The sequence below is a fragment of the Rattus rattus genome, chromosome 9 (genome assembly GCF_011064425.1).
Source record: "Rattus rattus isolate New Zealand chromosome 9, Rrattus_CSIRO_v1, whole genome shotgun sequence".
Classification (NCBI taxonomy): Eukaryota; Metazoa; Chordata; class Mammalia; order Rodentia; family Muridae; genus Rattus; species Rattus rattus.
Window position 1 is genome coordinate 93661053 of NC_046162.1, and position 23752 is coordinate 93684804.

A 23752-nucleotide genomic window follows, 5' to 3' on the forward strand; every position below is an offset into this window, starting at 1 on the left:
CTGACTGTTTTGTTTTGGTCTTGGCGTGTATGGGAGCAGTTGTGATCAGAGAGAATGTTTAATTTGCCAGTCTCCATTCGCATCAGAAAAGCGCGAGAAATATTTTAGTGTCTCGCCTCCCCTTCATTAGTCAGTGTTTTTTATTTAGGATGACAGTTACAGTAGATAGCTTCTCTAGGATTGTGGCTAGAATTTGTGAGGTTGGTTTTCATTGGCCAACTGAATTGGATTAACCAAACTGTTTTCTCTCACTGCTCTGGAAAATAGTAGTCACCATCTCTCCTGGCTCCGCCCCCAAAACTAAGTTTAAAAGTTTACTCAGGGTGCTGAGGTTAAACGGCTTTTCTTGGTTCGCATTTGGTGGAGAAGCTAAACTTTTGCCAAGGCAGCAGTATCTTTTATTTTGTGTTCGTTTTTCTTTTGAGACAGAGTTTCACCTTGTATTCAAGATTGGCCTTGAATTTTACTGTGTAACCCAGCCTGGCCTTGAGTTTGTATACTTTTCCTGTCTCAGCCTTCTGAGTGCTGGAATTCTATTCATGTGCCACCATACCCAACTTTCAAATCAGAAATCTAAAATTTTAGTTTCCTCAAACCCCCCCCCCCAAAAGTGGCCAAATACTTGGGCTATTAGCTTGTTTGCATTTGTATTTACTTTATAATTCTGTACTAAGATTTTATATAACTTGAGTACTGGATAATATTCTTACCAGTTCCTGTCACTTATTAACTGTAAGCAACATATACTTCCAAAAAAAAAAAAAAAAAAAAGCTGTTTACCACACAGTGGAGCTTGGAGAGTGGTTTAAAAAGTCCTCTACTCTTGTTCTTCTTTTTCCTTTGTGTTTGAAACAGGATCTCATATAGTCAAGTAAGCCTCAAACTCTGTAGCCTTGAACCCTTGATCTTGCTGTCACTTCCCAAGTGCTAGGATTTGTAGGCATGGATTTGACTGGGCTTTAATATTTTTGAGTCCTTTGGTCCTTTGAGAGCATGTCACAATTCATCCTTTGGTGCCTAGGAAAGGCTCCTCTAGTGGAACTTTCTTTTTTCTCATATTCTATCATCATCATAGTAGCAGTTAGTCTCAGTATTCTAATGATATAGTCTAGGCAGCTTTTCTTGAAATGATTCTGCTGGTTGTTGTTAAAGAGTTGGTGAGGATGAATGGAGTTGAAGATTGTAAAAGGAATTGCTTACTGTTTATGTCAGTGGAAGGTATGTGACTGGAGTGTTGGTATCCTAAAGTGTAGATTTGTTGTGATCAAGTTCACACACTGAAGTTGCAGATATTTTCCCAGAGATCTCTAGGACTGAGGCTTGCTATGCATACCACTCTAATATGTGTGTGTATGTGTAAATATATGTTTACATATATAATATAGTAAGTCAATAATGATGTAATATCTGATACATATATACCAGTATATATATTTATGCAATGCTGGGGATTGCTCCTAGTAGTCTCCTATATGTGAGGCAAATACTATTTCACTGGGCTACATTAAGAATTTAGCCACCTAAGAAAAATATTATAAACAGGAGCAAATGCTAACCAGGTATGATATACACTCCTTCAATCCAGAACTTGAATGGCTGAGGCAGGAGGACTGTGAATTTGAGGTCATTCTGAGATACATATGGTGAGAACCTGATGGAAGGAAAGAAGGAAAGAAAGAAAGAGAAAGAGGGGCTCACTGGTTAAAAGTACTGACTACTCTTCCAGAGGTCCTGAGTTCAATTCCCAGCAACCACATGATGCCTCACAACCATCTGTAATGGGATCTGATGGTGTGTCTGAAGACAGTGACAGTGTACTCACATATATAAAGTAGAAAAGAAAGAAGGGTTTGACTTACAGGCAATAATTTAATGGCCGAATATATTAGAGATCTTTGATTCTGAAATAGTGAAGTAGTTTGGGGTCTTTGAGATCTGAGTAGGAATATGACTTGGGTAAATCAAGAGAATACAATCCCCCTCTATTTCTATAGCTAAAGCATGTGTAACTCTAATGCAGATAAATTCTTAGCCTCACTGCCTACTAAACAATATAACTCCAAATTTCTGCTTTTGTAGAAACATTCTTTCCTGACTACCAGTATTACCAGTTGGATTTGTAATTCTTGCTCATTTTTGTGGTGGTGGTGGTGGTGGTTATATAACTAGAATGACAACTTTCCCTCCCTCTCTTCTCCATTATTCTTTTCCTTTGTGTTGTTTCCTCTTATCAACATAATAGAAAACATGAAGGAACTAAAGGAACCCAGGCAGCGCAAAGATAACAGGCGCCCAGATTTGGAAATCTACAAGCCTGGGCTTTCTCGACTGAGAAACAGACCTAAAACCAAGGAGGCTTCTGGGAATGAGGAATTCAAAGATGAGATTGTGAATGACAGAGATGCTTCTGCTGTTGGGAATGATACACAGCTTATTAAAGTTTGCAAGGAATTGGACAGCCAACAGCAAAATGGCCCTATAGATGCAGAAAATAGTCAGGCACAGGAGACTTTCTCAAAGACTGTTGGACTAGAGGACCGAAGTCTAAAAATCATCAAGAGAATCAAGAAACCAGACCTGCAGATCTACCAGCCTGGAAGGCGGTTGCAGACTGTTACCAAAGAGTCAGCGGGTAGGGCAGATGAAGAAGAAATCCTCAACCAAGTGGAGCAGTTGAGGATGGAAGGGGATGAGTGTAGGGGAGAAGCTATAAAAGAAGAAGTTATCAACAAACCGGATAAAACCGAGATAGAAAAGAGCCAAAGTAATGACCGTGTAAGAACTGCCAAGGGAGAAAAGGGGAAAAAGATTGATAAGGGGGAGGGGTCAAAAAAGGTGACTGATGACTCTGTCCAAGGAAAGCCTGGTTCCGTAAAGAGGTACTCACGATCAGACAAGAGAAGGAACCGCTATCGCACTTGCAGTACCAGCTCAGCTGGTAGCAACAACAGTGCGGAGGGAGCTGGCCTGACTGATAATGGATGTCGCCGGCGGCGCCAGGACCGGACCAAAGAGAGGCCACGACTGAAGAAACAGGTATCTATGTCCTCAACTGATTCCTTAGATGAGGACAGAGTTACTGAGCCTGATGGATTAGGGTCCAGGAGGAGCTCAGAAAGGAAGAAGCATTTAGACAGAAATTGGTCTGGCCGCGGTGAGGGCGAACAGAAAAGCAATGGTAAAGAAAACCGAGGCGCCCTTCGTGTCACTTTTGATGCAGAAGCCATGAGTAAAGACTCCCCTGTGGTAAGGTCAGTCAAGGAGAATGTGGATAGAATGAATTCTGACAAAGGCTCAAGCAGTGGGGGTAAGGGCTCTGAGAAGCAGGAGTTCAGAAACCCGAAACAAGAACTTCGAGATCGTGGTCGTGGTATTCTGATACTGCCTGCCCACACTGCCCTGTCTGTCAGTTCATCAGGTTCTCCAGAGTCTACACCTTTGGGACCTAGACTTTTATTTGGATCTGGTAGTAAGGGATCTCGGAGTTGGGGCCGTGGAGGCACAACCCGCCGACTATGGGACCCAAACAATCCTGATCAGAAGCCTGCTCTGAAAAGCCAGACACCTCAGCTACATTTCTTGGACACTGATGATGAAATTAGCCCTACATCTTGGGGTGATTCACGTCAGGCCCAAGCATCTTTCTATAAATTTCAAAACTCTGACAACCCCTATTATTATCCTCGGACACCAGGCCCTGCCTCTCAGTATCCCTATACAGGCTATAGTCCTCTGCAATACCCAGTGGGCCCTACAAATGGTATGTATCCAGGGCCTTACTACCCAGGCTATCCTGCCCCCTCAGGACAGTATGTATGTAGCCCTCTCCCTGCTAGTACCATGAGTCCTGAGGAAATAGAACAGCACGTGCGGAACATGCAGCAACAGGAGCTCCATAGGCTTCTCCGAGTGGCTGACAACCAGGAACTGCAGCTCAGCAACCTGCTTTCCAGGGACCGCATCAGCACGGAGGGCATGGAGAAGATGGCTCAGCTAAGGTATTGAGTATTCTTCCCTACTGTCCTGCTTAGAGGGAAATGGACAGCTGTAAGGCTCCTGTGGCTCAGGAAGGTAGAGGGTTTTCAGGTAAACCACTGCGTATTACCTGCCTTTCACATGAATCCCTAACCCCAACAACCCCACTTGGGCATAGACATCAAGCCTGGAGCCTTGTGCATCTTATCTTGTATTAAGTGCTCTACCACTGAGCCACACTTGAATTCCCTTTACATTGATTTTTATAAGCAACAGGCAGTTGGGAAAATAAGTTTTAATTCTAGCCTTAAAGCTGAGTATACTTTAAGGGAAAAAAGTCTTTAAGGGAACGTATAACTCCAGAATGGCATTTTCAGCTTATACCAAAGAGCTTACTTCAGCTCTTCAATGTAGGTGTACACACACAGCAGTATGCTGTTCTCCTGAATGTAAGTCTGTTTGGAAGGCCCTCTGTCATGTAGAATAGGAACTCGTAGGGTTAGTAGGATGCCTGGTCACGCTTCAGATCTCTCGTCAGGACGGAGGTGGCTGGTGTGCAGGAGGCTCACCTCTTGGGTCTAGCTTTCCTGTGATGTATTGAAGCTAGACTTTACATGAACTTTATTCCAGAACGGAACTCCTGCAGCTGTACGAGCGCTGTATTCTATTGGATATTGAATTCTCTGACAGTCAGAATGTAGATCAGATCCTGTGGAAGAATGCTTTCTATCAGGTGATTGAGAAATTCAGGCAGCTTCTCAAGGATCCAAATATTGAGAACCCAGAACAGATTCGGAACAGACTCTTGGAACTCTTAGATGAGGTAAACATTATTATTATTATTATGATGATGGTGGTGATTATGATGATGATGATGATGATGATGATGTCTTCAGGATAAAGTCTGCAGCATCTTTTAGTTTGTCTTTTCTACTGGAAATGTTTTAGAACAGAATATTTTCAGAATCCTTACCTTTTTTCTCGCGTTTGGACCTGGTCTACCTGAAGTGCGTCCTCTGGACTGTACTTACAGACAGTTGGAGCTACTTTTTTTCAGTGCTCAACTCCTGGGCTGTATCTCCAGACCCAGAGTTACTTTTGAACTTGGAAGCTTTCTGAGTGAGGGGGCAGGGGGTGGAAGGAATGAGAGCTGAAAAAGGTGTTAGATGAATCATATATTTTAGAACATGGGAGGCTCACTGTAAGCCACTGCTAAGGTTACTTGACGGGTCTAACCACTTACTTACTGTAAGTGCCTTTTATATAGGATGGCTGGGCATCGATAGATTGTGAAAGGGTCGTTTGCCCCAGGATCTGGTAAGTAGATTAGAAAAACTGATTGGTTCATATTTCTTTTTCTTTATAGGGCAGTGACTTCTTTGATAGTTTGCTTCAGAAACTACAGGTTACTTACAAGTTCAAACTGGAGGACTACATGGATGGGCTTGCCATTCGAAGCAAACCATTACGAAAAACAGTAAGCCAGTTTCTTTCTTCAGTTTAAATTTATTCATCTAGGTCCAGCTCAGTGGTGTAGTACTTGGGAGGCAGAGACAAATCTCTGTGAGTTCAAGGCAGCCTGATCTACATAGTGAGTTTGAGGACAGCCAGGACTATTTGGGAGTCCTCAAATAAACAAAAATTGATTGATCTATTTAGTAAGCATTTATCTAGTACCAGTTATGTACTAAGTAGCATGCTGGGTGTTTAATGAATGATACAGTGTAGTAGAGGAACAGATAGATGAAACTATCATAAGCAGGACACTGTGGTATGTGTCAGTACTCCTGGATCAGGAGTTCAAGGCCAGCCTTGCTACATAGTGAGTTCCAAGCATGTCTGGACTATATAAAATTCTGTTTCAGAAACAAAAAACAAAAGAATTGTAATGTCATACACACTATGATGTATTTCACCTTCGTAATCTAAGCACTTGAGACAGTGACCAGGAGAATTGCCATGAGTTTGAAACCAGCCTTGGGCACACAGTGAGTTCTAGGGTAGTCTGAACTACAGAGTGAGATCATGGCCCAAAAGAAAACAAGGAGACTGGAGAGACGACTCAGTAAGAGCATTTGTTGCTCTTGGCAGAAGACCTGGACTTGGTTCCTCGCATCCACATGACTACTTACAACACCTGGAACTCCAGTTCCAGGGACCCAGTGGTGCCTTCTGACTTGTGTAGGCACCACGCATGCAAGTGACGCACATAAATATATAGGGACAAACACTCAAACACACAAAATAAAACATTTTTTAAAAAGATTTATTTAATTTATATACATGAGTACACTGTAGCTGTCTTCAGACGCACTAGAAGATGGCATTGGATCTCATTACTGACAGTCGTGAGTGTGGTTGCTGGGAATTGACCTCAGGACCTCTGGAAGTGCAGTCAGTGCTCTTAACCACTGAACCATCTCTCCAGCCCCCAACTTTTTGGTTTTTTAGTTGTTTTGAGACAGAAACTCAATGTATAGGTCAGATCCTGGAATTCGTTGTATAGTTCTGGCTGGTTTCGAAATCAAGCTCTGCCTGGCTTAGGCTTCAGAGTAAAGATTATAGGTATGTGCCCCCATGCCTTGTGGGGTGACCTTTTGTTTTGATTTTATTATTTTTTTTTTTCTTTTTTTCGGAGCTGGGGATCGAACCCAGGGCCTTGCGCTTGCTAGGCAAGCGCTCTACCACTGAGCTAAATCCCCAACCCCAATTTTACTATTTTTTAATGTGCGCATGTCACTGGATATGGAGCTTACCACTTTGACTAGACTCTGGTTCTCTTTCTCCCCACCTACTGCAATAGGTACATGGGGCCAGGCCAGGCTTGTATGAGCGCTGGGAATCCAGACTCATCTCTCCAGCCCCTAGAATAAATATTCTACAAATTTAGTCTTATTTTATGTGAGTGAGTGTTTTGGCTATATGTATGTCTGTAACCATGTGTGTACCTGATTTCCACTGAAGTCAAATCAGGGTGAGTGCCTAGAACTGGAGTACAGATGGCAGTGAGCCACCATGTGGGTTCTGGGAACTGAACTCTGGTCTTCTGCAAAAGCAAGAAGTGCTCTTAGCAACTGAGCCATTTCTTCAGTACCCGAATATATATTTTTAAACACAGACAAGGAAACCCAGTTCTAGGCATTCTAAAGCCTTCCTTGAGATCTCAGAGGTTGCTTGACTTAGAGTTTTAGAATGTTCTTTTCCATGTGCATGGGATTCAGAGTAGGACTTACCACTCCTTTAAGTGCTGTGTTTATTTTTGTATCATGTGTTGGCTGTATTTTAGTGTTTAAGGTTAGTTTGAAAACTTGACTATTTTGAGGTCTGTGTTTTACCTTGTCATTCTGCTATTAGATCCCACTCATTTTTTCTGGTACTGAATTGTGTTTCCTGGTACTTTACTAACAGTTGTCTCTTCTGTAGGTGAAATATGCCTTGATCAGTGCTCAGCGCAGTATGATATGTCAAGGAGATATCTCTAGGTATCGGGAGCAAGCCAACGACACAGCAAACTATGGGAAGGCTCGCAGGTACTTCTTACTTCTCCACTCATGATGTCTCTCCCCTGTGTGGCATTGTGTGAATCCCAGTAAGGAATCTCTCGGGTCAGTTGAGCTGCCTCTCCTAGGGGACATCTTACAGTTGTCCTTAATTGGTCCCTTTAATTGTGCTTGACCATGCAAAGGCTACATCTAGTTAATTATGACTTAGTAGAAGTGCTGTGAGTATGGACTGGGAAAGAGTTGACAGGAGTTAGCATTTCATTCTGTTTTTCTATTCTAGTTGGTATCTGAAGGCCCAGCATATTGCTCCCAAGAATGGGCGCCCCTATAACCAGTTGGCTTTACTGGCAGTGTATACGGTAAGAAATCCTGTGGATAAGGGTTTCCTAAGCAGTTCTTTTCCTTTGAGCTAGAGTTTGTTTCACTATATAGCCCAGGCTTCAGGTTTGTTATCTGTGCTTCAGCCTCCTAAGTGCTGAAATCAGAAAGCATGTTCCACCACTCCACAAACAAGTTTCTTAAGCTACTGATTGAATTTGTACTATTACGTTTATCTCTGTTGATTTATTAAATGTGTGAAGGTATGCATGTAGAGATCAGAAGACGGAGACCTGCTTCTGTCTTACCATGAAAGTCTCAGGGACTGTATATAAATGGACAGCTTTTGCAGTCAGCACCCGTACATGCTGAGCCTCTTGCTTAGCCCCCGAATTTATTTATTAATTTACTGTTTTGTTAGTTTGCTTGATTGGTTTGGGTTTTTTGAGACCAGTTTGCTCTGTGTAGCCCTGGCCATCCTGGAACTCATTTTGTAGACCAGGCTGGCCTTGAGCTCAGAGATTCCCCAGCCTCTGCCTCCCAAATGCTGGGACTAAACATGTGCATCACAATGTCCAGTTTTATTTTTATTGTGTTACTTTTATTATTTTTTTAAAGGAATTATTTATTTTAGGTATATGGGTACACTGTATCTGTCCTCAGACACACCAGAAGAGGGCATCAGATCCCATTACAGACAGTTGTGAGTCACCATGTTGTTGCTGGGATTTGAACTCAGGACCTCTGGAAGAGCAGTCAGTGCTCTTAACCACTGAGCCATCTCTCCAGCCCCTGTTACTTTTAACAGGTCCTTCCTTTTTTTTTTTTTTTTTTTTTTTTTTTTTTTTTTTTTTTTTTTTTTTTTTTTTTTTTTGTTTTCTGGGGGCCCACCCCCTGCCCTGTTACTTTTAAAAATATGAAATGATTCATTCTTGTACAGGGACCATGCTAATCTTTATATTGTTCCAATTTTAGTGTATGTCTTACCAAAATAAGCAGTGGATTTATTTATTTCATTTATTGGTTTTCCTTCTTTCTTTCTTTCTTTTTTTTTTTTTTTTTTTTTTTTTTTTTTTTTTTGAGACAGGGGTTTCACTGTGTAGTCCTGGCTGGCCCAGAACTCACTCTGTAGACCAGCGTGGCCTGTAGAGCTATACCTGCCTTTGCCTCCTGAGTGCTGGGATTAAAGGTGTGCGCCACCACCACCCTGTACTGGATTTATTTTTAAGCAGATTCTTACTTTGTAGCCCAGGCTGTCCTTAAGGTTGCATTTCTTTTAAATACTGGGCTGGAAGGCTTGTGCTGTCATATCTAGTTTAGCATAGGGATTTATTTTTCATTTTCTATTTTATATATATGAGTGTTTTGCTGTTGTATGCTTGTGCACTATGTGTGAACAATGCACTCAGAGACCAGAAGAAGGTATTAAATATTTCTGGGACTGGAGTTACAAACTGTTGTGAGCTGCCATGTGGGTGTGGGGAATCAAAATTTGGGTCCTCCGCAAGAATAGCCAGTACTCTTAATTGATGAGCAATAATTTCTCTAGCCCTATAAATTCAGTTTTGATAACATCAATCCCAAGATTGATTTCTTTCCTATCCTTGTAGGCTAAGGCCCAGCCCTTTCAGTCTTTCACTTTCAAACTCCTTTTGTTTCTCTCTCTTCTTAATGTATATGTATTTATTTATTGTGTGTATGCACATCTGTATGTGTGCCAGCCCCTGTTTGAATATGAGCATCGCAGGACAACTTGAAGTAATGGTGTCTCTCCTACCACCATGTGGGTTCAAAGATTCAAACTTGGGTCATTAGGGTTGGTGGCAAGTGTTTTATCCACTGAACTATCTCTTCAGGCCCTGCTTCTGTTACTTTTTCGGTGAGTTGTCAGGGGACCCACACTTTAGTTGTTCATACCTTCACTTCACTGCATTTAATTTTCCTAAAGGAATGGTACTCTCCAGCAAACAACAGCTTGTTACTCTGCATCTTGTTTCCTTTTCTTTTCCTTGGCTGCTCTAGAAAGAAGGTAAAGACCCTTTACTTCCCTCCCTTAGGGTCTCACTCAGCCCTCAGCATTCAGATCTTTTTCTCCCAGATGCCTCTTTTGAGACAAAGTCTCATTGAGCAGCTCTGCCTAGCGGATCGGGGACAGTGGTCTGGCTGGCTGGGAACTCAGTTTATAGACTAGGTTAGGTTGTCTTTAATCCCAGTGCTGGGATTAAAGGCTGAGCCACCATGCTGTGCTTGCCCAGATCTCTGACACACCTAACTTTTTTTCTAAAGTGGCTACTTAGCAGATACACAGTAAGCACGTGATCACACCTCTCTAGATTTACCAACTTTTTTTCAATGTGGCTCTAGTCAGGAGAAAGGGACCTTGGGAACTAACTGAGAAGACTCTAGGGTGGAAGAGGAGGAAAAGATGTGGGCGGGGCGATGGTAGGCACTGAGGTCTCAAGAATAAGGAACAGCTAAGCAATTGTCAGCAAAGAGAAGAGTCAGTTGTCTCTCCTTCCCCTCCTCTCCCTCTCCTCTCCCTCCCCGCCCCCCTCTCTCCCTTTCTCTCTCTCTCTCTCTCTCTCTCTCTCTCTCTCTCTCTCTCTCTCTCTCTCTCTCTCTCTCTGTCTCCCCTTCTTTCTGCCTAACTTTCTGTCTTTCTTTTCTTGACTGGATTTTGCTGTATTGCTTAGGCTGTCAGTCCTTTCCTAAGCTTCTCAAGTGCTGGGATTGCAAGCCATGGGCCACTGTACTGAGGTCTTGTATTTGTTGTTGTGTTGGCGTTGTTGTTATGAAACAGGGTTTCACATAATCTAGGCTGGCAATGAACTTGCCATATAGCTGAGGATAACACTAAATCCAGTCTCTGCCTCTGTGCCCCCAGTGCTGTGATTATAGGCCTGTGTTGCCAGTGTCCAGTTTTAGCTGGTGCTACAGATCAAACCCAGGGCTTTAAATGTGATAAATAAGCACCTATCCACTAAGCTGTATCCAGCCCCTGTGACGGATACTTAACAGCCTCTAAAATCATTGCCCAAGCAAGCAATATTGGAATTATATTTACATTCTTCATTTGTTCATAATAGAGGTTTTTTTTTTTTTTCTTCTTTTTTCTTTTTTTTGGAGCTGGGGACCGAACCCAGGGCCTTGCGCTTGCTAGGCAAGCACTCTACCACTGAGCTAAATCCCCAACTCCATAATAGAGGTTTTTGGTTCCTTTTTTTTTTTTTTTTTCGGAGCTGGGGACCGAACCCAGGGCCTTGCGCTTCCTAGGCAAGGGCTCTACCGCTGAGCTAAATCCCCAACCCCATAATAGAGGTTTTTAAAAAGGAATTTTTGCTTATGGATTAAAATAGTTGATTAAATATTAATGTTTACTGAAGCTCTTCTTTAACCTATAGAATCATTTTTTAAAGAAAAAGACAACTTGTCCTCATTCTTTTTTGTTTTCTGGTGACTTAAAAAAATATTTGCCTATGTGTATGTGTATTGCATTTGGTTTTTTTTAATGATTTACTTATTTATTGTATATAAGTACACTGTCGATCTCTTCAGACACACCAGAAGAAAGTATCAGTAGGAGGGACAGGACAGGAGAAATAACATTGTTTCTTGTATCAGCTTGGTATTCTGGTGTCAGAAGAAAGCTGAGCTTTGCCAGGTGGTACAAGTGAATATATAGCTACTGGGGAAGGGAAGCTTAGACAGGAAGGTCACAAGTTTAAGGCCTGCTTGGATTACAGAAGTTCAAGTGGGTACCAGATTGAATAGTTTAGTGAGACCCTACCTCAAAGACCCTACCTTTTTAAAAAGACAGGGGCTATAGTTCAATGGTAGGGCATATGCCTTGTATGTACAAATCCCTAATTCAATCACCAGTATGTTTTTATAAAAGAGAGGGAAAAAAGCCAACAAAACAAAACAAAACAATCGGTTGACCAAATATCTCTGACTTTTTTCTACAGAGGAGGAAGCTTGATGCTGTGTATTACTATATGCGCAGTTTAGCAGCCAGCAACCCTATCCTGACTGCCAAGGAGAGTCTCATGAGTTTATTTGAAGAGACTAAGCGAAAGGTAAGCAAGAGTGCACATGGACCTATCCTTCCTAAGAGAATTCGTGTCCTCTGGGCTTCACTGATGGATTATCAGTTGGCCCCTGCAAAGAACGGATATTGAAATCAATCTTCAGGAGGGCTGGTGGGGTACCTGTTCCACTGCATCTAGTTCACAGAATTAATGAAATCTCTATGCCAGCAGAGATGATCTCTGCCACTTTGGTACTGTAGCAGAATCCTTAGATTTTTAGTCTTTAGACTGCAGACACAGATGAGAGAGGAGAGTCTGAGCTTGTGTGTCTGTTGTATAGGCCGAACAGATGGAAAAGAAGCAGCATGAGGAGTTTGATCTGAGTCCTGATCAGTGGCGTAAAGGAAAGAAGTCTACTTTCCGGCATGTTGGGGATGACACTACTCGCCTGGAGATCTGGATTCATCCATCACATTCTCGGTCCTCCCAGGGCACTGAGTCTGGGAAGGATTCTGAGCAGGAGAATGGTCTGGGCAGCCTGAGCCCCAGTGATGTAAGTTCCTGAGAGTGATGCAGTGTGCCAGACTAGCTCAGCCAGTCTGGCTGCCCCAGGTCATGCAGTTCTGTGCAAGCTGGGGCTGAGGTATAGACAGGTCCCAGCTTTAAGACATTTATCTATTTATTTAAAGGGAAAGGGTCTTATTTTGTATACTAGTCTGGCCAGGAACTCACTTTGTAGCCCAGACTGGTCTCTAATGTGTGACAATCTTCCTATCTGACTCATATAGAGGTGAGCCACAATACTTAGCACCCCCCACTTATTCTGGAGAATACTACCTACTAACTCTAGGTTCCCTTATGCCTCCTTGGTTGTCGCAGATCTCTTTATCTTTAGAATGTGCTTCCCTTACTCACCACTATGTGGCACTGTAGAATTTAGTAAATGTAGAATTAGAAATTGTTTTGCTGATTTGAGTTGGGCATCACCAATTTGTACTAGAATTTGCTGAGATTTGGTACTTTGCTAAGATAATGTACTTAATCCTGGTTGGCCTTCTATTTGGAGTACAGACTAAAGCATCATGTGTAGGTTGGCTAGTTGTTTTGTGGTCAACCATCATTTATTTATTTATTTATTTATTTATTTATTTAAGTGACTGTTTTGCTTACATTATGTATGTGCACTACATGAGAGTCTAGTGCCAGAGGAGGTCACGTGGGGTTAGATCCCCTGTATCTGGAGGGTCAGATCCCCTGTATCTGGAGTTAAAGAGGTTTTGAGCCATTATATGGGTTCTGGAACTGCAAGAATAGCCACTACTCTTAACCACTTAGCCATCTTACCATCTCTGAGTCTTTTATGAGGTAACCTCTTATGGCTTAGAGTGTGTCAGAAAATGGCTTCTTCCCTTGTTGTCAAGGCAGCATTCTAAAGAAGTGAGCAGGTAGTTAGGCGCAAGTGTAATGGAATTTGTTTGGGTATGTACCTGATTTTTTGTGAGCACAGTAGTCATGTGTCAGTTGAAGTGTGAAGAATGAGTAGAAATTAGCTAGAGAGGACGGAAGTAGAATGGTAAAGTACAGCTCAGGCAAATGGACTATCTGTAGATTCCTGAGCTTAGGGAGAAAATACAGAGGAAAATTGTTCAGTGAGAGGAATTCAAATGATTTATAGAAGGATTTGAACCAATAAATGGTTTCAGAGATGGAAAGATATGTGTCCAAAGAGCTTAGATGAGGGTAGCCCAGAGAGAAGGGAGAGTCAAGAGTAGCACCTAGCTTTCTGGTTTAGAAATTGAAGGGGTGGTGCCAGGGGACCACACCTGTAAGCCTTGTACTTGGGTGACTGAGCAGGAGGCTTAAGCACAAAGACAAGGTTATTCTGGGTTACTTAGTAAGTTCTAGGCTAACCTGAGCTATAGTATGAGATCCTCTCAAACAACATTCACAACACCACCCTACAGGATCATTCCCCTAAGCAAAACAAAACCAAGTAGATGGTGGTTAGTTTCTTAAGGTGGACTTTAATAATGGTAGACCATGTTTTAGGACAATGACAATGAGTTTAATTTTAGAGCTGTTGCATTTGTCTCTGTGTGGGAAATTGAAGTAAAGATACTCAGGTGATAACAGGTGATTGACACTGAGGAGAGTGGTTCGGATCAAAGAGTATTTCTTGTTTTGGGGCTGGAGATGGAACCCAAGGGTGTGTGCTTGCTAGGCAAATACTCCCTATTATTAAACTGTATTCCTTGTCCTGAAAGGGACTAATTTTGAAGGCATCTTGCTAGATAATAATGATACCATGAGAGTTGAATCATTTGTTCCAAGTTAAGAACAGATGGTTGGCATGGTGTTCAGTGAGTAACATGCCTAGGACCAAATCTTGTATTGAGTTTGATTTCTGGGACCTACATAGTGGAAGGAGAGAACTGACTCTCATTAGTCTTCTGACCTCCGCATACGTGCCATGGTGTGCACTTGTTCGTTCATTCATTCATTCATTCATTCATTTTTTTTTTTTTATTGTTTTTGAGACAGCATCTTATACTGTAACCCCCTGGCCTCTAACTCATGACAGTCCTTCTGCCTCTGACTTCTGGGTACCAAATTACAGGTATGAGTTACAATGAGTTACAATTCTTATGGTTTTTTTTTTTTTTTAAAGATTTATTTATTTATTCATTTATTTATTTATTTATCTTCACACCAGAAGAGGGCATCAGATCTGATTACAGATGGTTGTGAGCCACCATGTGGTTGCTGGGATTTGAACTCAGGACCTCTGGAAGAGCAGTCAGTGCTCTTAACCACTGAGCCATCTCTACAGCCCATTCTTATGGGTTTTAATTTAAATTTTCTGTTTGTCTTCCTGTTTCCTTCTTATTCTTTAGCTATTTTGTGGATGACTTAGGAAGTAGTAATTGATAATGAAACCATCCACTTCTTGTGTGCCTTGGTGTACACGGGGGCTTCCTGTTAATGTGTGTTCTAGCAATTTGTTTTGGTTCCTACAGTTAGAATCCATCACTGCTGCTTTGGCTGCTTTGGGTATTACAGCCCAACTGAAAGCCTATTTAACTATCATTTAATTAAAATGATAAATCTGTTGTCTTTTTGGGTAGGACTATACTGTTTGATTTTTTACTTTATTTATTATTGTGTCTATATGTATCCATACATGATATCTGTGGGCCCACATACTATGGCCCTCAAATGGCAGTCAGGGCAAGTTTGTGGACTCAGTTTTCTCTTCCCACCCACCCTTAGTTGGGTTCCAGGGATTAAAATCAGGTGGTCAGGCTTGCATAGTAAGGGCCTGTACCTGCTGAGCCCTCCAACCAGCCCACAAGTATTTTTAAAATGAAAGCAGAAGACAGTTTGAGAAAAGATTTTGTAGCTTTCTTTGATGTTGGCCTCATAATTGGGGAACATATCTTATAAAGATATAACTAATCTTTTGTAGAAATATCTTTTCAGCAGTTGTTGTGGCTGGGCATAGAGCTTAGTGGTAGAACGCTTACCTACATACACAACCACCTACTTGAAGCTCAGTTCTACCACTGAAAAGGAGTAGTAGTAGTTATGCAAGTCTGGTTTTATAATGTATATCTCAGTGAATAAATTTTCAGCAAGTAAGCTGTTACTGATTCTATTACGTTCTTAGTTTGTGTGTGTGTGTATTTGTGTGAGGTGTATGTACAAGTCTGTGTCTGTGCCTGTGCCTGTGCCTGTGCCTGTGTCTGTGTCTGTGTCTCTGTGCGTGAGTGCACCCAGCAGCCAGAGATGTCTTTCTATCATGCTCTGCCTTGTTCCATTGAGGCAGGGTTTCTTGCTGAACCTGGAGCTCATATTATTCATCGAGGCTGATGGCCAGTAAACTCCAGTGAGCCTCCTGTCTCTGCTTCTGTCAGTGCAAGGGTTATAGTTATGTATGGGATCACACCTGACTTTTACATGGATTTCATGCTTGCACAGCAAGTACTTTTAGCCTGAATCATCTTTCTTGCCCATTTAGAGTGCGAGTGTGCCTGTACCATGGTGTATTTGTGGTCAGAAGAGAAACTGTGGGAGTCGATTCTTTTCACCATGTGGTGCCTGAGACTGAATTTGGGTTGTCAGGCTTGGTAGCAAGCGTTTTTACCCACTGAACCATCTCAGTTGTTCTAATCTTACTTACTTTTCCTGTGTGTATACTCATGCCATGATTGGCTTGTGGAGGTCATAGGTCAACTTCTAAGAGTCGGTCCTCAACTTCTGCTTTGTTGAGGTAGTCTCTCTTTACTCTTTTCTGCCAGCACTTAGTATACTCCAGGCTCACTTCTTCAAGCTTCCAGGCCTTTCTTCTGCTTTTGTATCCTATGCCATAATATTAGTGCTGGGATTGCAGATGTGCACCACCACACAGCCTTGAATATTTTATATTTTTTATTTGTATAATAAATAAATTGTATGTGCCAGATCAGAGTATGTGCCTGCATGAGTTGGTTCTTTCCTTCCACTATGTAGGTTACAGTAATTTAGTTCTTGTTGTCAGCAAGCAGTTTTACCCTCTGAACCATCTTGCCAGTGCAACCTTGAACTTCTTTTTTTTTCTTTTTTTAAAGATTTATTTATTTATTTTATGTATATGAGTACACTATATCCGTCCTCAGACACACCAGAAGAGGGCATCGGATCTCATTACAGATGGTTGTGAGCCACCATGTGGTTGCTGGGAATTGAACTCAGGACCTCTGGAAGAGCAGTCGGTGCTCTTAACCTCTGAGCCATCTCTCCAGCCCAGCCTTGAACTTCTGATCCTCCTGTCTCTGCATCTCAAGTGCTGGTACAGGCTATAGATGTGGGCCACCACATCCAGTGTTTAAATAGTCCTTGGGATCATACTTGGTGCATTGAGCATTATAGGCAAGCGTTTTGACAGCTAAGCTATGCTCCCAGCCTTTTGCTTTTCTTTTAGAGAGTGTCATAGCTTAGGCTGACCTCAAACTCCCTCTGTAGATGAGAATGATCTTCAACTTCTATACATCCTGAATTGCTGACATAGTCATACAGTACCATGTCCAGCTGTTAATTATATTAATAGGGTGCGTGGCTGTGTGTATGGGTGTTTCTGGGATTGAACCCAGGTCCTTGAGCATGCTAGACAAATATTTTACTACTTAGCTACATTCCAAGGCTCAATTATTTTAATTATTCCAATATATAAATATATTCCAAAGTAAAAATTTCAAATAATTGCAGGAATACATGGACTAAAACGTGACGGTTGTGTAGGTATTTTTGTGGTTTTAGCCTATGTATCATCCTCAGTAAACAATTTTTAAAATTCTTTCCTTTTTTTTAAAGATGTATTTATTTTATTTACATGAGTACACTGTTGCTGTCTTCAGACACACCAGAAGAGGGCATCGGATCCCATTACAGATGGTTGTGAAGGAACCATGTAGTTTCTGGGCATTTAACTCAAGACTTATGGAAGAGTAGTCAGTGCTCTTAACTGCTAAGCCATCTCTCCAGCCCCAATTTTTAAAACAATTTACATCCCTGAGCTTTGAACTTTCTTTTTCTTTGAACTAGTGCTTTTGAGGCAAAAGCCTGTAGTTTTGAAGCTGTTCTGTCCACTATGGAAACCACATGCCTGATCCTGCCTCAGTCTCAGGCCTCAGTTGGCTTCTCTGTTTTCTTATTTTTTTTTCTTACAGTAGGTTTCTGAAACTTTAGCTTGCTTTTTCTGCTCTTAGTGTTACACAGCTTCATAATTAGTTATTTATGCTAGAGATAGTGGAACGACTAAAGCTGATTTTTAACCTTAGAAGCACTGATCATGGGAAAGACAGAAACCTAAGTTCTGTCTGGTGCTGTGCAGTGCTATTTCTCTCATTTGCCACATATGCAATGATGGTGCCTCAGTTATGCACATTTCCTAATGTCTGTCTTCTGGGTACCTACTAGTGAGGTTGCTGCCTTAGTTTGTCTAAGACTCTGTAGTGTTCATACAGTGATGAAGCTTGTCTAACAGTGCTTTTCTTAGAATATATGCTCATGTTAAATAGTCTGGAGTATAGTGGAGTATGGCAAGTGTTTTAACAAGGGCAAGCCTGAGAGGCTGCAGGAGCCTGCAGTCAGTCCCTAATGAAGGCATACTCAGGGAGGTTAAAGTGCAATGTTGGGGCATTTCTACACTACACTGAGAGCTTAAAAGCATGGAGACTTAGGGAACTGCAATGCTTAGCCTATGTGGCTGGAGATCAGATGTGAAAGGAGTTCTTGCCAGATATATAACTCTCCTTCATCTCTTTGCTTCCCACATTGAGTCAGCACCAGGTACTGCTTAATCTGATTCGATACTGGAAGTCATTGGCTTCTCTCCCTTCTTACTGGTGTCACCTCTTCTACACTATCATCATGTATGGGCCTCCCTCACTCCTAGTCCTTTTTTTTTTTTTAAATTTATTTATTATGTATATGAGTACACTATAGCTGACTTCAGACACACCAGAAGAGGGCATCAGATCCCATTACAGATGGTTGTGAGCCACCATGTGATTGCTGGGAATTGAACTTAGGATCTCTGGAAGAGCAGTCAGTGCTCTTAACCACTGAGCCATTTTTCCAGCCCATTACATTTTTATTTATTTTGAGTCTCTCTATGTAGCCCTGGCTGTCCTTGAACTCACTGTATAGACCAAGCTGGAACTCACAGAGATCTTCCTTCCTTTTCTTTCTATGTGCTGGGATTAAAGGCATGCACCACCATGCACATCTTACTTTGTTAAAGATGTGCTCCTCAATGAGCTCCCAAAACACTTGAAACTTTTTTTCACACATTTTTGTGATTTTATTTCTCTTTGAAAGTCTTTGTGTGCATGTGTACATGTGGAAGCTAGAGGTTAGCACTGAGGGTCTAAAGTTACTCTCCACTTTGTTTTTTCAGACAGAGTCTTTCAATAAACCTGGAGCTCACCTAATCAGCCAGTCTAGCTGGCCTTCGAGTCCCAGGAATCTTCCTGCCTCCCCTTTCCTGGTACTGGGATTATAGGCATGTATCACTGTGCCCAACTTTTATGTGGGCTTTGGGGGTCCAGACTCAGGTCTTTATGCCTGCATGACAGGCGTTTTACCTACTGAGTCATCTCCACAGTTTGTCTTAGAAATCTTAGAAATTTGTCTTTAGAATCAAGGTCCAAACTTTCTATCAGTATCTTCTGCTGATATACCATTATTTTGCCACTGAACAATTCTTACTAGTTTTTTCTTCATTCTTATTTATCTGTGATGTCTCAGCCTAGAATTCTCCCTGCCCAAGGAATACTTTTCTAGCCCTTGAGATTAGCTAGTTCTCATTATGAGTGTATGATGTGTGTATGCAGGTGTGGGGGCCAGAGGTCAGTGTCAGGTGCCTTTCCTTTGTTTCCTTATGTCCCTAGCCCTACGTGGAGTTATGTACGTGTACATGTTCTGCCCTGCCTGAGTGGTGGGATCTAAACTCAGGTCCTCATGACTGCACAGTTAACACTTAATCTGCTGAGTCGTTTTCCCCAGATCCATAATCCTCGTTCATATTCATAGTTTCCTAATTAGTGAAGTGACACATGCCTTCTAATTCCAGCATGTAGGAGGCAGAGACAGGAGAATCCTTGTAAGTTTGAGGTTGGCTTGGTCTACACAGTTCCAAGATAGCTTGAGTTATCTAGTTAGACACTGTCTCAAAAAAACATTTGAAGAAAAAATGGTAGTTGATGAAGTGTTTTGGTGCTGTTTACTATTTCTGAGATTTATCCCTTGCTGGACTAAAGACTCTATAAAAGTAGTCAGTCAGCTTCGTCTTCAATGTGCGTACATAAAGACTTAAGGAAGTCTTAGTTGATATATGTATCAGAGGGGAAGGATGAAGACAAGGCAGCAGGAATCATAACTTTTCAGTATTGAGGATTGGAAATCAAGTACTGAGGGGATCTGGGGAGACATAATCACACCCATGTAATAACCAAAATGACTGTCCAATGGAACAAACATTTGTTTTTCAAAAAATACTCGTTCATTAATAATACTAATAATCTCATTAAATGTTTAATGAAAGTTTTTTATTGAAAAAAAATGCATGTAGCTGATCAATGGTGCATTCCTTTAATCTCAGCACCCAGGAGGCAGAGGCAGGTGGATTTCTGTGAGTTCAAGGCCAGCCTAGCCTGGCCTACAAAGCTAATTTAGTGTCACAAGGTGTCGTATTGTTTAAATCTCATGAAGGAGTATATAATGGAAGAGAGGGAGGGAGGCAAGGGGACAGGGGAGAGAGGGTGGGGGAGAGAGAGACAGAGAGAGGGGCGGGGCTGTGGTGGCATATACCTTTAGTCCCAGAACCCTTGAGTTCAGTGCCATTCTGGTCTACAGAGTGAGTTCCAGGACAACAGGGCTACACAGAAACCCTGTGTGGAAAACCGAAACAAAACAAAACAAAAAAAACTTTAGTAGAAATACTTCAATAGCTCTTTCAGATAGCTGTGGATTCTCTTCTTTGATCCTGTATCAAGACTTTTAAAGTGGAAGGTTTGGGGGCTAAAGAGATGGCTCGCTCAGTAGTTAAGAGTGCTTTCTGCTCTTCCAAAGGACCCAAGTTCCATTCCCAGAACCCACATCAGGTTGTTCACAACCACCTATAACTTCAGCTCCAAGAGTTCTGGTATTTCTGGTCTCCATAGGCACTGGCACTGAAATGTACATACACACATAAACATACTTAAAAATAAACAACTTTTAAAAAAATTATTAGTTTTTGGTTTTTTAAGACAGGATTTCTTTTTGTAGCCCTGTCTGTCCAGGAACTCTGTGTAGCCTAGGCTGGCCTTGAACTCAGGGATCCTCTTGCCTCTGCCTCCTGAGTGCTGGGAGTAAAGGTGTGCATCATTATGCCAGGCTACAGCTTCCTAAAGGTCAGTGAGTGTGCAATACTGACAATGCGTGCTTCATATTCTCTTGTGGAAGCCTGTGCCTTACAGTACACTTTGAATTGGACTTGAAGTTATTTTTACTAGTGTATTATAGATAGTAATGGGTTTCATGATGCATGTATTTGGTGTTTCCCTCTCTAACCCTTTGTTTTCCCTTCCACTGTGCTCTTTCTCTTCCCAGTCTCTCTTCCGTTGTCTTTTTTTTCCTTCCTCCCTTCCGTCCTTCCTTGGGATTGAATTTAATTAGGGCTGTTCACAAGAGTATGGGTGAGGGATTATTTAGAGGAGCATGGGTACCTGCCAGTTGCTATACCTATGACAAAAATGTAAATGTCTCTTCTTCCAGAATCCTGAACTGCTCTTATAGCCTCTTGGAGGCACGTGGCTTCCTGATTCCCTCCTCAGTCTATGACAGTGCTAAACAGCACAATCTTTACATCTCTTGGGTTGATAACCACAGCTGCTCAGAGGTCAAGAGTTCAATTCCTGATCCTCTGTGTCACACCTCGTCCCTGTCTCTTAGACTCCTAGTTTCTTTCTGCCTTCTCTTCTGGTTTGTTCTGTAATGGAGAGGACATGTAGATGTCTTGTTAGGGCTAAGCTTCAACAGTTATTCCCAGCACTTGACCAGTTCTGTGTTTGCAGTAACTGTTGCCTGCTACAAACATATGCCTTTGACTAGAGCTGATAGGAGCACTGGGTTATGCACACGCACTCACACCACACAGATATATGTATATAATTTTTGTTTTGTTTTCTTTATTTGAAACAAGGTTTTTTTGTGTAGCTTTGGCTGTCCTGCAATTTTCTCTGTAGGCCAGGCTGGCTTCAAACTCAAGAGATCCACCTGCCTCTGCCTTCTCTGTGCTAGAATTAAAGGCATGTGCCACCACTGCCCGGCTCAAACAAACATATTTAGAAGGCAATTTCACAGGTACATTGTGTCCACTTACCAAAAATCAGCAACATCTCCACTGGGGCCTATCAACTCCTTAGCCATAGGCTTTTGGTTTTTTTTGTTTTTGTTTTTGTTTTTGTAAAGATTTATTTATTTTTATGTATGTGAGTACACTGTTACTGTCTTCAGACACACCAGAAGAGGGCTCCAGATTCCATTACAGATGGTTGTGAGCCACAATGTGGTTGCTGGGAATTGAACTCAGGACCTTTGGAAGAGCAGTTGGTGCTCTTAACCGCTGAGCCATCTCTCCAGCCCCAGCCATAGGCTTTTGAATGGGTTTGTAATACCAGACCACCTACATTTCTCCTGTGGATAGATATAACATCCAATCAGAAAATGATTGATTGTCTTCATAGCAGACTTGCCAGTGTCTCACCAGCAGGCACATTTGGTAGTGTAGCACAACAGTTCTGCAGTGAGTAAAACTGGTGATGAGAGCCCGCCTTCAGCACCTGCATACCACCCTCTGGCTTTGGGAGTGCCAGCCAACAGTATTTGTGGGTTTTGTTGTTGAAGGTACGTGGGGGCCTGTGTCGTGTGAGCATGTACATGTGCACGTGCATATGGAGGCTGGGAGGCGGTACCAGCTTCCTCTGGAACTGGTGTTGAAGGCAGTTGTGAGTCCCCTGAAGTATGTGCCAGGATCAGAACTCAAGGCCTCTGGAAGACTGGCAAGCACTCTTAACCAAGCCGTCTCTTGACCTTACAGTGTTTGTTTTAAAGGAAGTATTTTTGTATTATAGAAGTAATATTCTATCTCAATCAAATTAACGCATGCATAGTGTGTAGTGAAAAGTCACTTACATTCCTACTTAGACAGCACTGTCAATCAGTATTTGGTAGATATAACTTTAGACTTTTTTTTTTTTAATAGTTTATAAGTTGTGCATGTAAACACATACTTTCAAATCCATGAAACACTGCTGCCCCCTTAGTGTGTTTGTGTGTGTGTGTGTGTGTGTGTGTGTGTGTGTGTGTGTGTGTGTGAGAGAGAGAGAGAGAGAGAGAGAGAGAGAGGGGGGGAGGGGGGACGGGACTATCAGTTGAACCCTGATATCATGTATCACATATGATATTCTACTACTGAGCTGTCCTCCCGGTCCTGAAAGACATTATTTAACAAAATCTATATACAGTAATCTGTAGTTTGCTTTTTAAAATTATCAGTTGGATATACAGTCAGTTCTGCTGTAATGTAGCACACATGTTCCTGGAAGTCACTATGTGGTACAAAGTTGTGCAATAACAAGGCTTATGGGGAAGTTGGAGTTGTGACTCCACACTCAAGAATTACTCAGTGGCATTGAAGAAAAAAAGAGATAGGAACCTAATTAAAAGCAGTTATTCAATTTTATATGTGTTAAGTGCTTAATAAGTATGTAAATACTTTCTTGTGGGAGTGAGCTGCTGTAGGGGTTGAGTTGTGAATTCCTGGGAAAGATGGCTTTTATGAAGGCAGAAGGGCACTGTTGCACTGACAGGGCACAGGTGTGGCTCACAGCCATGATCAGGTGTGGATGGGACGTTGGTGTGTTTAGAGTGAGAGTGTGTGTGTTTTATGTGCTGTTGCCCAGCTTTGTTCCATGTCTCAGTCTGTAACCTAAGATGGCCTTGAACTCTTTTTGTTTGTTTTTGTTTGTTTTTTTCAAGATAAGGTTTTCTATGTAGCCTTGGCTGTTCTGGAACCAGGTTCTGTAAGATCAGGCTGGCTTTGAACTCTCTGAGATCTATACCTGCCTCTGCCTCCCAAGTGCTAGAATTAAAGGTGCGGACTGACACTTCCATTGCTGCCTGGCATGGCCTTGAACTTTTAACCTTGCTGGGAATAGAGGCACATGTCATGGCTTCTAGTGAGCAGAATCATATATATCAAGCACAGTGTTAGGGTGAAAATGTTCCTCAGTGCACTTGGTCATGATCAAACAAACTCCTGTTCTCATTTTTGTTCTTGTACTGTGTTGTCATGTTGACTCTAACCTAGAGTCTAGGTTAGCCCTTCCCCTGAGCTGTGTGTAT

The 23752-nt window shown here is 41.9% G+C and overlaps 1 protein-coding gene and 1 pseudogene across 1 annotated transcript in view; one reads left to right on the forward strand and one right to left on the reverse strand.

Moving 5' to 3' along the window:
- Smg6 (SMG6 nonsense mediated mRNA decay factor) overlaps positions 1 to 23752 on the forward strand; it is a 227319-nt gene that overhangs the window by 1188 nt on the left and 202379 nt on the right. Inside the window, exons 2-8 of the mRNA XM_032914449.1 lie at positions 2243 to 3998; positions 4606 to 4798; positions 5342 to 5452; positions 7399 to 7505; positions 7759 to 7837; positions 11762 to 11872; positions 12165 to 12377. Coding sequence (XP_032770340.1) covers positions 2243 to 3998; positions 4606 to 4798; positions 5342 to 5452; positions 7399 to 7505; positions 7759 to 7837; positions 11762 to 11872; positions 12165 to 12377 — 2570 coding nt within the window. The remainder of the gene's footprint in view (positions 1 to 2242; positions 3999 to 4605; positions 4799 to 5341; positions 5453 to 7398; positions 7506 to 7758; positions 7838 to 11761; positions 11873 to 12164; positions 12378 to 23752) is intronic.
- LOC116910641 lies at positions 8707 to 8793 on the reverse strand (annotated as a pseudogene).